Here is a 17,028-nt window from a genome sequence, read left to right as displayed (position 1 = left end):
ATCAAATACACAATGGCATTGTGAATACATTCCCCTATAAGTAAAAAACAAATCTACAGTACTGGTTAGATGTTAATATGCCTACCGATATGTAGGTAAATTGGAAAGGAAAGAACCATGTTCCTCCAACGTGTATCCTGTGCCTTCCTTCACTTGCGCTCCAAAATACCAAATGTGTGTGTGCCTGTTATAAATAGATCTGTGTACCAGCTGAGAAAAGCATTTGGTAAAAAGGTTTGGGTTACCAGACACTGTCACTTAAAACAGTGTATTTCTCTTATTTCAGACCCATTTAACATGCAATAAGCTTCACTGAGTTGTTGATAATTCACCCGGACTGGCCAAGCAGAAGTCAGGGTATCAGTTTATAAAGCAAACCCAGAAATGGAATAAAAGTGTGTGCATCTTATGCCCTCTGCCGGATGTTGCCAGTATAATTTGAAACCCTGTATGTAAATAAATAGAGCTATGGCCTAATTTCTGTCAAAGTCAGTATTGTTTTTCTAATAGAACTTTCAGTCACAATGGTTTATTTATTTCATGCAAATGTCTCGCTTTGGTTTTGAGTAAAGCCTAGAAGAGATTTGAAATTCAGTTATTTTCAGTCAAATTTGGCCCCCCTTCAGGAGAAGAACATTTTGTAACAACCTTGCCCAGCAATCTGCTGTCTTCAATAATAACCACTAAAGCTCCTCATCTCAGTTATGATACAATAAACTACTAAACTTTTAATAGAAATAGTATTAGTATTAGTATAGACAAACATGGCCCTTAGGTTTTATGTGGCCCCGTGATTCAGTGGCATCTTGGTCTGTAACCTGACTCCTCTACTGGAGGGAAAGAGTCCCCTCATGCATGAGGAGGTGACACAGCTAATCTAATTTTAACCAGCCTGTCCACTTGGAGGGGAGGTACATGTCCACATTGGCAGCTGGGTAAAAGACTTCTGTCCCGCTAGTGCTCAAATACTTGGTCATATACGATCTATATGACAACAGAACAACTTTAATGTATTGAGCAATGGGTTATAATTTCAATAACAAATCCATTGTCTTTCTTTAGTCATTTTAATCCTGTAGGACACGTTAACGTCTGTGTCATACTGACACCACCCTGTGGACATGGTGAGTTAACTACTGCATATTAATACTGTATATCGGAATGATTCCACATGATGAATGAACATTGAACACCCAACTTTTTGGTGAACTGTAGCCTTAGTGGTGTCTATCGTTTGCTTCTGCTGTGTATATATGTTGTAACCTTAGTGCCCTTTGAGTATAAATAAAGGCTTGAAATGGAAAATTAAAAAATAGTAGGCTACATGTAGCTTGAATACATTACAGATTCAATATGACTGCATTGAAAGCAAATGTTTCTTTCTCTCTTGCTCTCTTGACTGGTGTGAAAATCAGGGGTAGGCTACTATAGCAATAGCATAAGGCGTAATGCCAGTGCACAAGTCTACTTTCATGCACACAAGATTTGCCTTTTTAGCCATTAAACATGTTATTTTATATGTTTTCAAAATTATGGATTATGCTGCTGATGGAATGGATCCACATTTTGAAAAACCTGCCTTATTTTCTAGAAAGCGCACGCATGCATGCGTAGCAAGCATATAATATACATTGAATGTATTCCATAAAAAGTCCCTCACATTCTAATGGCCAAGACCGGCTATGCACGCATGCGCACACACGCGCACACACACACACACACACACACACACACACACACACACACACACACACACACACACACACACACACACACACACACACACACACACACACACACACACACACACACAAACACCTTTTCTCTCTCTTGTCATCCAATAAAAATGTGTGTCTTGTATCTGTCTTTCTCTCAGAACCGTCACCAGCGGGCCCCCAAGACCCAGCTCCACTCCCACTGTGAGAGCTGCTACAGCCGGCACTGCAGGAAGAAGGTGGACATCTCCGTGTCCTGCACGCTGGCCCAGTGTGGCCTGCACTGCGGGGCTCTCTACCACCTGTGCAAGGAGGAGGAGCACGAGCGGCTCTGCCCCAACGTCCGGGTCCCCTGCCTCAACGCCGAGTATGGCTGCCCGCTCACCATGGCCCGCTCTTGCCAGGCAGATCACCTCCGCCACTGCCCGGCCAGCGTGGTGTGCTGCTCCATGGAGTGGAACCGCTGGCCGGCGGAGGACGCCCAATCTCACTCCAGCACGGAGCTGCGAGGGAACCTAATCAAGGACAACAGGTGCCCGGTGGAGTGTCTGGACCTAGCCATGTCCCTGAGGGACCAGGACAGGCTCTTCCACTCCCTGGAGATGAAGAAGCTCTTCCCGGAGCTGACCCTGAGGCTGGAGGAGGAGGAGGAGGAGAGGAAGGCCGACGAGGCGAGGAAGAAGGTGGAGAAGGAGAAGAAGAAGGCCGCTCTGGAGAAGGAGCGGGCGGAGAGGGATGCGAGGAGGGCGAGGTGGGCGGAGCTGGAGAGAGTGAGGGCGGTGGAGAGAGCGGCGGCGGAGGCAGCGAGAGCGGCGGAGGAGAGAGCAGCTGCTGCTGCTGCTGCGGCAGCAGCAGTGGGAGAGACGGAGCAGGAGGAGAGGGAGGCCCAGGCCACAAAGGCACTGACGGCTGATGATCTGAAGAAGTACAGCAAATATGAGAGAATGTTCACCATGGAGATGGGCGGCTGCAGGGAGGCCGGTGCTGGGGGTGAGGGTCAGAGCGAGGTCAAGGATGATGGGAAGGGGCTCAGCACGCTGGCCGAAGAGGACGACTGTGCAGAGACGTCAACTTGCATGGACGAACACGCGTGTGCCTCGACCTCCACCAGTGCGACGGAGGGTTTCAGGTGGAGCGGGCACGTGGAGCCGCTGAGGATCATCACCGTGCGCACATTCAGACCTCCCACCAGCTTCCACGCCAGGAAGGATCACGGCCGCAACCCTTGGTTGATTAAGAGAGAGAGCGTCGCATCGGACACCAGCGACCTGGGAGTGCCCTTGGAGAATATGCCTGTTTGGGAGGAAGTTCAGGTGAAAGCTTTGTCATTTATTCTCTTGGTTTGAGTAGCTGACAGCCAACTACAACCTAGCAACTTCCTACTACGGTACCACACCCTAGCAACCACATGTTTTAAAATAGCAATGCCCTAATAGAGCTCTTCATGAGTTCATGCACAGGTCCAAAATGACAGACCTAAACCCTAATGGACCCATGAAGTTTGTTCTAAGATCTGATTGCTTCCAATTATTATTATTATATTATTATTTTAATGACAGACCAAACCATAATTGACCTGATACCTTGGTTAAGAGATCTGACTGCTTCCGAAATGTTTTGGACCGAATCCGAGATCCGATTTGTTACAGAAACAACCCCAACTGTTGGGTATTATGTGGACTTCTATTAATTACAAATGCTATTTTAATGATGTAAAGGTCAAAATATTCAAGAAATACACCCAAGACTTCTTTTACTCTTTAAATATGAATTGAAAAAGCACAGTACAAAGATATACTTCATAACTGTGACATACTGTAATGGTCCCCAAAGGCGTCCCTGCTGTGCTGCCTGGAGAAGGAGCATCGTGGACACCTCATTGCAGAGGCTTCATCGGGCGACACCCTGATATCTGACCAGGGCTCGCAGACGTACAGCTTCCTGTCGGCCCCCTTCCGGCACAACATGGCTCTGGCCGACCTGACGGCGCGCAAGCCTCTGGAGCTGCACCTCCAGCTGCAGGTGGAGAGCGTCACCAGCATACACAACAAGAGCACCTGTGCCTTCACCTTCCTCTGTGGACACACCTTCCAGCGACGGGAGTACGGCCAGCACTACAGGTGGATGAATGCCACTCCTCGCTTAATATATTCACTAAATCAAGGGTCTTCAACAGGGGGTCCGGGACCCCTAGGGGGTCCTCAGAGTTACAATTGGGGGTCCTCCAAATCTTTGTGTGATAGAAACCTTTTTTATTTATTTTTATTTTTATTCTTGTCAACAAAGCTGCTTTGGATCATCTTGACATAGTCACCTCTTCAGTATGCATCTAATGTTAGACACTGGTTAAAATATGTGAGGCAATGCTATTTTGTGGAGAAAAGCTCTGAACAATGGTTTTGATCTTGGTCTTGTACCCCCCCCCCCCCTCCTATAAAACTAGAAATGTGCACAGTGATATACAGATGAGCGTGAATGGCTGGTTTGAGCAGAGATGTCCCCTATCTTACCTGGGCTGCACCTACACTCAGAGGCGCTTCCAGCCATCGACGCAGAAGGCCACGGTTAATTTCATGTGAGCATTAACTCATGATCCTCCTTTCTTATCATCTGAATGCGTTATTATATAGGTAAATTCTCAACAAAATTATTCCCTTTTCACTTACTTTGACTTATCACTGCTTCTTCTCTTAGCCAGGAGCTGAGCAGTTACAGCTTGTGTCCTGTCCTCCCTGCCTTGCTAGAGGAGGGGTCCGCGGACCCCCCGAGCTCCACAGAGCCCCCCAGCACCCGGAGGAAGAGAGCTGGGAGGGCAGGAGGAGCAGGAGCAGGAGCAGGGCAGGACTCTCTGAGCTCCCTGCCCTATGAGGTGCTGTGCCACATGGCCAGTTTCCTGGACAGCATGTCCCTGTCCCAGCTGGCTCTGGTGTCCCACCTTATGAGGGAGGTGTGCTCCTCTCTGCTCCAGGACAGAGGGATGGTCACACTGCACTGGGAGAGGAAGACCAGCTCCCACGGACGAGCCAAGTGGAGGGTGAAGCATAAGGTAGACTGAAATATTTCCACTGCCAGGAATCCAGGATCATAAGACACAATGGGTATTACATAACCGGGTGGAGCATGCATTATCACCTTGCATGGTTCCTGACTTGCCTAACCTCACGATCGATAAGTATACATATCACAATACAGAGGCCACGATACGATTATGTATCGCGATACGTGTTGATTTTGAATAATGACAGCGTGTCCTACTAAATTTACTTTTCCTGGACCACGATAGCCAATGTTTTGACCAGTATATTGTCAGAAAATGTTTCCAAACCAATATGTAAAATGTAGTTGATGACATTTAAACTAAAAGCAAGGAAATGAATAAAAATAAAAATAGATAATGTTTTGATGGATAAATGGAACTATATATATCGTAACTGTCGGGCAGAAACTGAGCTGTATTAGTGTATGCAGTGGTGTAAAGTAACTAAGTACATTTCGAATTTTGAGGTATTCGTGCTTTACTTGAGTATTTCCATTTTCCAATACTTTTACTTTGACTCATATAGAGATAGGCAAATATTGTACTTTTACTCCACTACAATTATTTGAAAAAAGTAGTTGCACATTTTTATACATTTGAAGCTTGAAATGACAAATGAGACATTCTGCACAATGAGTACTTTCTACTTTCGGTATTTTAAGTACATTTTGATGCAACATTAAAGTAATGTCAAGTACATTTTTAATTCAGGTATTTTCCTACATTGAGTAGAGTATTTCTACATTGCAGTATTGATACTTTTGTAAAAAAAAAAAGTGAGTACTTTTTCCACCACTGGTATTACTGTATGTAACCCCCTCTCCTCTGCTCTAATGCTGTTTTCTTCTCAGGTATGGCGGTTCAGCACCCTCTTCTCCCCCGTGGACAAGTGGGCCTTCCAGGACATGCCGTCCATGTCAGAACACCTGAAGGTGTGTCCGTACTACGAGAGAGAGAGCAGGACAGAGCGCGTCCTCCTGCCACGTGTCAAACAGGGCCAACACGCCTTCACACAATGCAAAGGAGCCTCTCTGATTGGGCTGTTCCAGACAGATAAGTTAATTATGTGTAACGCTCGGGCTTCGAACCGGGGTCTCCCACGAGAGAGTCCAATATCTTAACCATTGACTCAAAGGAATATCCCTATGGCTCAAGGGAGATACTAGTGTTTTAGGCCATCAGGCTGAGGCTGTGAATCACTTCTGCTACATATGTAGCTAGCATATGGTATGATGTTAATACGCTATTATGCTTCTGTACCTTATTGATTTAGAAGGTATACAGTACTTTCAGGTAATCAGTCTGATTCATCAATGACAAGTTCCATGTATACTTGTGCTTTCATTGCTACTGTATCAACCATTCTGGTAACCATACCAAGGAGTCAGCTAGTGTGTTTTTTCTTCTTTCTGATGAAAATGGAGTAGTTCCAGTGGAGCTTCAGACCTCCCAAAACAAACTGATTCAACTACTACTCTGCTCAAACCCCATGACCCACCTACAGTATATTCAACACATTTTGCTAGTTTGGGATGGCTCAGCGTAGAAGACAGGGTTAAGCAAAATATGTCAATGGGACTGGTATTTAAGATACTCAAAGGGACAGTGCCCGAATACCTTCAAAATAGTGAGTGACACCCACAGCCACAACACCAGAAGGGACAACCGCTATCAGGTTCTCCCCAAATTCAGGGAAAAGTCTCATTCTATAACTCTGCCACCACAATTTGGAATGCCCTGACCCTATCCATTAAAGGATGGAGTGTCACTGGTTTCTTTCAAAATTGGTCCTGAAAAAAAAATAAAAACATCAGGTCACAAGGGGTCTAATTTTATTTCCCTTTGAAAGGAGGTGTATTTCCTTTGTACAGTATATATAGCTGTTTATATTTGTTGATGCCATGTATTAATGATGCTCTGATGATGAATTGAATACAAAGGACCACAATGGAAACAAGTCCGCCGATCTTTTTTGTTTAATCCCTTTAGCCAAAATGTCATACTGTACCACTGTGCGGTGTACATTTCTGTCTAATAAAGTATTCAATCAATCACCGTCCAAAGCATAATTACATTGAAGAACACCAGAACACCCTCTAGTATGTGTTACTCTGAGCTGACTGAAGCCACACCAAACAGCCACGGTGACCTGATATTCTGGGGACCACCTGGAACCCCCTCCGGACCACTGGTTGAAAACCACTGCTCTATGACACTACACACCACCAATATTCCTTAACAAATGAATATTTTATTTCAGTTTCTTGACTTCATAGTCAGTCAGTACATCATTCAGGTCACAATATGTAAACCACTGGTCGAGAACCACTGGTTTAAACCTTCATCAATGTGAATGCTAAATGAACATGGTCCGTGTGTCACTCAGAACATGTCAGCCCGGAGCAGTCTGTAGAACAGCACAGTGCTCATGGTGGTGATGAGGCTCAGGCCTACGGTCCCCAGCATCAGGACAAAGCGGGGCAGATGTTCGCCGTGGGCGGCCAGCCAGCGGGTCATCCAGCCCAACGTGCACACACGAAACGTCAAGAACCTGAGGTTGAGATGGAGACGGTTATACTGTAGGCTACATTTCTGGCCTTGGTTGAGCTGATGACTATTAGTGCAGTGGTTCTCAACCTTTTCAGGCCATGACCCCCCAATAATCATATTTTAACTGGGACCCCCCCCCCCATGTGACTAGAACTTGGAAATGTATTCCGAGTCAGTTGCATTACATTTAGTTTGACTCTGTTCCACAGATAAATAAATGATAAGTGGTGCATTTATATAGCGCTTTTATCCAAGGCGCTTTACATAGATTGTGTAATTACATTCACACACACATTCATACACCGGCGGCAGAGGAAACCATGCAAGGCACCACCCTACTCACCAGGAGCAATTAGGGGTTCAGAGTCTTGCTCAAGGACTCTTTGACATTAACTCAGGGGGAGCCCGGATTTGAACTGGGAACCCTTCGGGCTCTAATAACGGTTTCTCTACCCCTGAGCTATTTTCAATAACGGTTTCTCTACCCCTGAGCTATGCGAAAATATGTGAAAACTATGTGAAAATAGGGAACCAGAGCCCCTGGTTATCCCAGGTTCAATTACAGGCCGGGGTAGCAATCACCCGAGAGAGACTTGGAGTAGAACCGCTGCTCCTTCACTTGGAAAGGAGTCAGCTTAGGTGGTTCGGGCATCTAGTACGGATGCCCCCCGAGCGCCTTCCTAGGAAGGTCCTCGATGCACGTCCCACTGGGAGGAGACCCCGTGGCAGACCGAAGACCAGATGGAAGGATTATATCTCCAGACTGGCCTGGGAACGCCTCGGTATACTCCCAGAGGGAGTGGAGGAAGTTGCGCAGGATAAGGAAATCTGGAAGTCTCAGTTGGAACTGTTACCCCCGCGACCCGATTCCGGATAAGCGGTTGAAGATGGATGGATGGATGGTAGCAATGTCGATGTGTGTCCCTGAGCAAGACTCTTAACCCCTAATTGCTCACACGCTCCTTGTGGGCAGCGAATCAGCTGGGTTGGGCTGAAATTGAAATACTACATTTCCCCCCCGGGAGGAAGTGGATAACTAACTATTGGATCTACAAGCTCACAACGCATTGTGTGAACTTGTAAATTGGTTGTTTTAATATTTTTGCCTCTTATATTATTTACCAATTTTGCCTACGTTTGAATAGTTTTTATTGTATAGTTTGTTGATGACTTTTGATGAAATAATTGCCTTTTCTTTTCATACTTTCTTCCTTTCTCTCCTTCCTGTCTTAAAATTCCTTAAATAGTCAATTCACTGTTCTCTGGGGACCCCCAAATATTATGTGTGTGTGTGTGTGTGTGTGTGGGGGGGGGGGGGGGGTCCAGACCTACAGGTTGAGAACCACTGATATATGTGACCTACAGTGACCTACGTTCCCAGGTTGAGCAGGCTGATGAGCCGGTAGGCTGTGGAGGGGTGTGAGGTTGTGGTTGTGGTTGTGGCGGTTTTGCAGGTCACTGGCCGGTTCCTCTGTCCGGCCAGGAGCAGGAGCTGCCGAGCGTGGAGGAGGATGGAGTTGATCTCCACCAGCAGAGACACCACGGCAAACCCCACATAGAGACGAGAGGACAACGCCAGGCCAACGCAGGAGATCACCTGTGTGTGTACACAGTGGTACAATAGGACATATTGGATCAATCCACACCAAGAGAGTGCTGTGGAATTCTGGATCAATCAGCCTAGTACCTGAGACGAAAAACAGTCTAAATAATAAACTAAATGTTTTAACTTTTAATATATGTAGCCCAGTGCTTATTTCATGCCCTTAGCCTTATTCTAAAACAGAGTTCATGTCATACTAACACAGTTGACCAAGTTAAAAATGTATAATAAATAGTTGTCTGTAATAAATAGAACTGCTGAATAAATAGGTTTTGTAAAAAAGACTTGCATACCGGTACAGTATATCTCATGGGTGTTAAAGGGTTAATTTCATGGGAGACTGTGGAAGAGAAAACCTTAGTGGCCTAGTCCTGATCAAAGAGTTTACTGATCAAAGGGTAAACTAGTTAGTTACCTAGGCAACTGAGTCCTTCTGAATATTGGTAAAGCTTGCTGATTGGGGAATTCTCAATTGGTAGAGAGGTTATATAAGAGCAGAGGGATAATTGCTTGGGGGGAGAATCACCTGTTCTGATCAGACACAGAGGAAAAAATGTTTGCAGTCTGCTGTTAGTCTGATGCAGAGCAGCTACTCTTTTGTTTTGTTTTTTGTTTATGTGACATGAGTGTTTTATAAGTCTCAGTAAGTTTGTAACTTTGAGTGTTTTGTGAAGTGATAAGAAAGCCAGTACTAGATTAATCGACGAGAGGACATCGAGACTGACTTTGCAGATTGTATTGGGAGTAGGCTATATTTCCTGCCCACCGTCTGTTTCACCTCACACACCTTGTCATCCCATCACCAACTGTTCCCCAGAGCGAACAGGAACTGTTTGTGAGTAGGGCCTTCTGTAACTTTTCACCAAAGGGAGGATTACAGTATATCACCAGCAACTGTTCCCCGAGCGAACAGAGACTAGTAGGGACAGGGTTGCTCATCAACAAGGATTCCATCATCAATCAGGCCTGCACCTTTTTTGTTTTGTGTGTGTGTGTGTGTGTGTGTGTGTGTGTGTGTGTGTGTGTGTGTGTGTGTGTGTGTGTGTGTGTGTGTGTGTGTGTGTGTGTGTGTGTGTGTGTGTGTGTGTGTGTGTGTGTGTGTGTGTGTGTGTGCGTGTGTGCGTGCAAGTGTGGGCCCTCTTTGTGTAGGTACTGTTGAAGGTATTGTTAATTCCTACGGTATTTTAAGTTGAAGTAATTTAAACCGGGAATTTACAAGAGGTAGCCTATTTTGGAAAGGTTTTGAGAATTGGGTTTTGGATATTGTGATTGGTTAAAGCCGAGTCAATTTTGGGTTTTTCCTGTGAAGGTAATTAAGAGTAATCTCTTATTTTTGATTTCATCAAAAGGCATCAGGCCTAGAGCCGAGGTTCCTTTTAAAAAGGTTTACCATTCATTTCATGTATGTCTATTTCATGTTTTGTTATTTATTTGACATTTAAAAAAAGGGTAAAAAAAAAGGGTAAATTTTGATTACCCTTTAAAGTGTGGTCTGTTCATTTATTTAAAATAGGTCTGTGGTCTATTTAATGAGCCTTGTGTTTTATAATATAAATACAGGGTGAAAAATAGAAAGTATCGAACTCAAACTCCCCGTTACTTCTTTCCCTATGGTACCGGGGTGCTACATATAGATATTGTTTTGATTTACCAGATTGTAAACCACAAACTAGTAGTTTTAATCTGTTAAATTCTTAATGCACTCCCCCCTCATTTTGTTCAATTAGATTTTTTTGCTTAATTCATATATATTAGGAATTATAAGACATAATACTTGACAAGTGGAAAAATAGTATATCTCCAACAGTTTGTGGAACAACAGTATAAGTCCGTACAAAGAATATTCAGCAGACAAAGGGAGCAGATAACATTAAAACAGACAATTGAACAAAATGAGGGGGGAGTGCATTAACAATTTAACAGATTAAAAACTACTAGTTTCTGGTAAATCAAAAAATATCTATATTAAAAGATTAAAAAATATGGACTTAGACTCAATTGATGAGGCAATAGGCGTTGAGACAATATTCTAGGTGGCGATGGTTATGCTTTAATGTAGGCCTACATGATATCATGGGGAGAAGATAACACTCAGGTCATTGGTAGGGTAGTTCTGCCAAAGCGCACCGGGACAAGCTGACCATTTGGTTGCACCAAAACAATCAGGCCTAGTGGAGACATTTAGGAAAAGAGAACATTGTTGTCACCATTCATATAGGCTATACTGTATTTGAACTACAGCACATGTTGCTTCTGATTAAAAGCATTTTGTAGACGTGTATTTGACTACCCAGCTCACCTTGGACTGTGAAGTGATAGGCTTAGAGATTACATGTTTTTTATGGTGGAAAGGTAGTATTTTACTGCCTCTCCAGTCAAATCAGCAACTTAACTATTAGAGGGACAAAGTGACCCATAGAAATACATAAAAAGACACAAAACGTCATAGATATTCCATAGTATGTACTATGAATATCTATATCTGGAATTGTATATAGTTTGTGTGTGTTAGTTATCATTTCTCCCCTAGACAGGCGTTTACTTTACCCCCACCCCCACCCTTTTTTCTATACCCTGTACATACTGTACAGTATATAATGTTTAATACTTGTGATGCTATTGAATGTTTCTGATGATATTGAATGTTTTTGATGATATTGAATGTTTTTGATGACATTGAATGTTTTCGATGCTACTTTATGAATTGAATACCAAGGACCCCAATGGAAACAAGACCGCAAGGACTTTTTTAAAGTGTTTTGACTGTACTCGTACTGTTTTAGATTTCTGTCTAATTAAATATTCAGTCAATCAATCAAAGCACTGCTGCTTCACAGCTAGAAGGTCTTGGGTCTTGGGTTTGACTTTGAGCATGTTCTCCATGAGTTCATATGGGTTTGCTTCCACACCAGAAGACCTCGCTGGCATGATGCTAGGAACATACTCCTGCCACTGCCAGTGCCACTGATCTCCAAGCACTGGCTTTATAACTGGAGTTGGTCCAAGAGAGCTGCTCAGTGGCTGCCAGCTAATTCTAATAGTTAGAAGGGGTCAAATGCAGAGGACAAATGTATTCATGGGTCACTCAGTTTAATTAGTTCAATATATGCGAGTCCGACTGCAGCAAGAGGTTGAACTGCTAGACACCAATCATAGGCCATATTGTTCTCTACTGTAGCTAAATACATTTTTCAATCCCAAACATGACAGTATGAACTTGACCACGTGCCACGGAGATTACCCCCCCCCACACACACACACACACAGACACAGACGCACGCACGCACGCACACACACACACACACACACACACACACACACACACACACACACACACACACACACACACACACACACACACACACATACACACACACACACACACACACACACACACACACACACACACACACACACACACACACACACACACACACACACACACAGCTCAGTGGCCTTGTGGTTAGAGTGTCCGCCCTGAGACTGGGAGGTCGGGGGTTCAATTCCCCGGCCGGGTCATACCAAAGACTATAAAAATGGGACCCAATGCCTCCCTGCTTGGCACTCAGCATCAAGGGTTGAATTGGGGGGTTGATCACCACCAAGGGGGGTCCAGGGACCACAGATGAAAATTAGCCTACGGCTGGCTAACTCTGGCTCATTTACATTGAAGTGAAAACTGACATGTCCATTAATGAGCACGGTCCCTGTCAAATAAAACAAACTTTCAACTTTACACACACACACACACACAAATAATTACCATAGAGTGGTGGAGCATCACCTCCCAAGACTTTTTAAGAGACTCGTTGAAAGCCAGGTCTAAGAAATCATGGATGAAATAACCTGAAGGAGAAATCGCATGTGTTATGTAATGGCCTCACTCACATTTTCCTCCAGTGACCTGTTTGATATTTGATTGTTCTACAATAGACACCATACACAACATGTTGTCGTGACATTTCCACATTGTGTTTTTCACCTCCAAAATAATCTATTCCACAGGTGGAATTTCTTCAAACCTGGGATCAGTGCAGTGAATGGCACGTTCATCATGATGTATTTGTGTAGGCCTAAACCAGCTCACCTGTAGACACTGCTACCAGACAGTGAGAAAACAGTGAATGAGTGGAGATCAGGTCCTTGGCCATCTCAGGGTGGAGGTAGAAACTGCACAGGTGGAGTCAAACAGAGTGTGAGAGATGAAAGCATTCATCATCACAGAGGTCAAATCTGGACTACAGTACAGTGGAACTATAGCCTGGCACAGGGATGTGCAGAGAATGTTGGAGAGGCAGGGGCTGAAATGTCTAAAAGCACTGAAAATAGCAGACCTCCAAGCTTACTAGGTAAAAAGCCTAAATACTGTTTCCGTAGACGCGGTCACAGACCTTCGGGGCTTCAGTGTGTTGACTTGTTAGCTTGTTAGCTTACATTTGAACAGTGGTACCGTGGTCTGGTGGAAAACATATATTCTTTTATTTATAAAAAGTAATGTGTTAATGTGAGAATTCATGAATTAGCCTACTTTGTGCTGCTCGGTATAGCTTAAAGCAAGCTATAGGCATATACATAATTATTTATTATCAGCTAGATTTATTAATTATTTAGTTAATGTTTGTTTTGTATTAATAATCTAGTAGTAGTAGTAGTAGTAGTAAATTATTTGCCTCTGAGATATTGGAGTAGAAGTATAAAGTATTACAAATAGAAATACTCAATAAAAGTAAAATAAAAGTATAAGGTTTTACTTAAGTAGCCCATACTATAGTACTTACATTTGCATTTGAAGTAGGCCTATATTGAAATATTGTCGTGTATTGTACTGTATTTGTGATATGTTTTTCAAGTAAAACACACACAAAAAAGAAAAAAAAGAAAGAAAAAGGATTGGGATGATGCCCAAAATGCAATAGTATTTCTTATGATCAAGAAAGGACAGCACAGCAGTCCTACAGTAACTGCATCTCACAATTCTCACACATAACATATACTTTTACATGCTCTATAAATGTAGATTTCACTGTTTGATCGATTGTAGCCTACATTTTTACGCACCATGAAACGGCCCATGCTCCAGTCAGGGCACTGTGAACCAGAGAGGTGCTGATGTTGCGCCACCTCCAGCTTTTCTTGCGGGCCGGCTCTGGTGTGGGCAGGCATGACCCGATGAGTCTGTTCACCAGCCTGAAAGAGCATGCAGATCCACCAGTGACTAGGAGAGATGGCCACAAATCCATTGTTCTGACCACAGTCTGTCGTTGAGCACAACTGAAGAGTTCACTTGAAATTCAATTGCATATTTAAGGCACAACGCACCGAATTAAAGTAGGTTCAATTTAAAGCGGTTGGACTCAACAACAGTGTGTCAACAGTGTCTGAAGTCCCCCCTTAAGTTGTACTCGGGTCCTTCGTGCTCTGAAGTGATTAACTGACATGCTGATAAGCAGTGGTGTAAAGTAAAGTACATTTACTCAAGTACTGTACCTAAGTACTTTTTATTTTATTTTATTGGAGTATTTCCAATTTTCAGTACTCTTAATTCTATTCCACTACATCTCAGAGACAAATATCATGATTTTTTTTACTCCACTGCAATTATTTAAAAACATTAGTTATAGTTACTTTGACAATTCTTTATATTATTTCAAAACCACTTCCATCCGAGCTTTTACTATATTTTACTGGTGCTCAATTGTTTTCATATTTTCAGAGTAGTAAAGGCTCAGGTTTGAGGTTAGGGTTATAATCATGCTAGATAAGCATACTGTAGGTTAAGGGTTATAGTGAGTTAGGGTCAGGTTGCAAGTAGATTTGTACAATCACAGCCTACTCCTGTCTTTGAAGCAAACATCCAAACCAAATCATGGGAGAATTAAATGGCTCTCCTTCAGTGCAGATTTTGATTGATCTATTTTTCAAAGAACATGATTAAGACTTGACACTGTAATTTTATCACTGTTAATTTTATGTACTTGGTCCTAGAAAACAAAAATGCACACTGTACATCTTACAATAAATTCTCCATAATCATGTTGATTATGATATAATAAATATACTTGTAGGCTTTAAAACTATGTTGTAGAATTTTGCGTTATCAGTGTTGGATCAAGACATTTGTTCTGTCACAGCCATATGTCCTTGAATGGGGAATGGCTGGGAGGCTGTTCCATTAGCCTAGTAAACAACCAACTTCCGTAATCCAGGAATGTTTTTCGGAAGTGGGCGGTTTACGAGGCTACTGTTCCATTCCATCTGTAAAAAAAAAAAATACTGAAAACCTCTCACTTCTTGTGTACCAGAAGTACAGTAAGTACAGTAACTATGTACAGTAGGATATGCTGTGATGGCCGAGTGGTTAAGGCGTTGGACTTGAAATCCAATGGGGTCTCCCCGCGCAGGTTCGAACCCTGCTCGCAGCGAATTCTTATCTTGATTAACTGCCAGTCAGAGACAAACAGCCTTTACAAATGCTAGGCTGCTCAGATTTCTCGGTCAGCGAGGTCAACCTCTTTAACAAACATATGCTGCCAGCACACATTCCAACATTTCTTTAAAAAGCAGACGGACAAGTGAAAGCACAACCCTGTAGTTCACGCCCCCCAGTCACTGCGTCAGACCCAAGGCGGGTCCAAACATGATGTCATTGATAGATACCGGTAGTCAGGTTTCTGAAGTGAACTGTCCACAGTCCTCCTCTGAGACGCAGAGCAACCAGACAGAAATTGTATCATCTTAACCACTTAAGCCCCATATGGGAAGCACGACTTCCCTTCACACAACTGTTCATTGTCCAATAAATTAATAGAGACAAAATCAAATTACAATTTCAATGTTGATTCTGCTACAGGGGCCCTACACACTACAGCACATATAATTAGCTGCCATTGTATTTTTCATCCATTCATTACTCATATTACATTATTATTACACATTATTTTTACTTGTTTTTATAATTTTTCACCCTATACTTTTACATTTACTAATATTACAGCAGCACTACTCTCACTAAAACATCTGTAGAGTTTACATAGTTTGAAATATATTCATAAGATTTTGCCTATCAATTGATGACACCTTGATGGACAATTTCTCTATTCACTATATGTCTTCAATGAGGTCTTGAGTCTTTTTCACTATTCAGAATGCAAATTTTCCATAGGCGGAGGTCTTTTTCAATCCTCTTTTCCCTAGTAAGTGATCACAGCATTACAATTTGTTAAGAGAAATGTGATGTTTTACACAGCATTTGTGAATTGTCAGGGGTTAGCTTACATTTGGTGGGTCAAGAAGAGTAGCCACAATCATTGTAGTTTTGTGTCCACAACTGTTCCAATTTTAGGCGGATTTTCCCCCTGGACCCGCCTGGGGTTCAAGTGGTTAAAATGAACATTAGTGAGAGGCAATTATATGAAGATAGGTTGAAAAAGGGGAGAAATTCTCCTTTAAGTAAACTGACCCCTGAATATACCGATAATACCTTTGATACCATTGACTCATGGTAGCCCAACACTGGAATGAACTGCAGCCTATAATGCTGCTGAATGCTGATTATGTTCTATAGTCTGTCACCATCTAGTGGATGATACAGGGACCATTAAAACCTTGTTTTGCTCAAACTGTTATTGTGTGGTTGTATTCAAAACCTTTTTTGGAGCTGTGTGGAACACAAGCTCCCTATACGTGGCCGTGTGTGTGGCCGTCCGTCCGTCCGTGTCTGTCTGTCTGTCTGTCTGTATGTAGCCTCAAAGTTTGGCACGCTACTCCTCCCACAGTTTTTGCACCACACACTCGCGCCATATGTCAAATCGACCGGCTTACTCGGGAATCTTCTGCTAGTAACTTGCTAAGAGAAAGGTTCTATAGTTTAATTGATATTAATTTATTAGTGAATTAATTTTCCCCATTGACTTATAATGGGAATTGCAAAAACTCACATTCAAGTATTTTTCTCTCGTAAACCATAGGAGCTACAGTTTCAAACCTCGGAGAGGAGATTCATAATGATTTTAAGAATGAATCCAAAAATAATTACATCACTCGGCCTCATGGTGGCGCTATAACGGCCCACTTTGCGTTTTGCCCCGTAACTCTTGAACCGTAGATCGGAAAATTAAAATTCT

At 43.0% G+C, this 17,028-nt stretch overlaps 2 protein-coding genes across 2 annotated transcripts; one reads left to right on the top strand and one right to left on the bottom strand.

Moving 5' to 3' along the window:
* Positions 1–77: 77 nt before the first annotated feature.
* LOC308304830 (F-box only protein 40-like) lies at positions 78–5,873 on the top strand (the record flags this gene model as incomplete). Its single annotated transcript, XM_080749459.1, has 7 exons — positions 78–91; positions 800–863; positions 1,877–3,028; positions 3,549–3,835; positions 4,159–4,290; positions 4,410–4,761; positions 5,604–5,873. 7 exons carry the CDS (start codon positions 78–80, stop codon positions 5,871–5,873), a joined length of 2,271 nt encoding a protein of 756 aa, XP_080605585.1.
* A 1,261-nt stretch (positions 5,874–7,134) lies between these two features.
* LOC308304829 (TLC domain-containing protein 2-like) lies at positions 7,135–14,145 on the bottom strand (the record flags this gene model as incomplete). Its single annotated transcript, XM_080749458.1, has 5 exons — positions 7,135–7,303; positions 8,676–8,899; positions 12,669–12,751; positions 12,993–13,075; positions 13,964–14,145. The coding sequence occupies 5 exons, from the start codon at positions 14,143–14,145 to the stop codon at positions 7,135–7,137; spliced, it is 741 nt and encodes a 246-aa protein (XP_080605584.1).
* Positions 14,146–17,028: the final 2,883 nt, after the last annotated feature.

This window comes from Nannobrachium achirus (genome assembly GCF_963921795.1).
Source record: "Nannobrachium achirus genome assembly, chromosome: 19".
In the NCBI taxonomy this organism is placed as follows: Eukaryota; Metazoa; Chordata; class Actinopteri; order Myctophiformes; family Myctophidae; genus Nannobrachium; species Nannobrachium achirus.
Note: the sequence above shows the minus strand (reverse complement) of the source record. Positions and strands in the feature narration are given on the sequence as shown.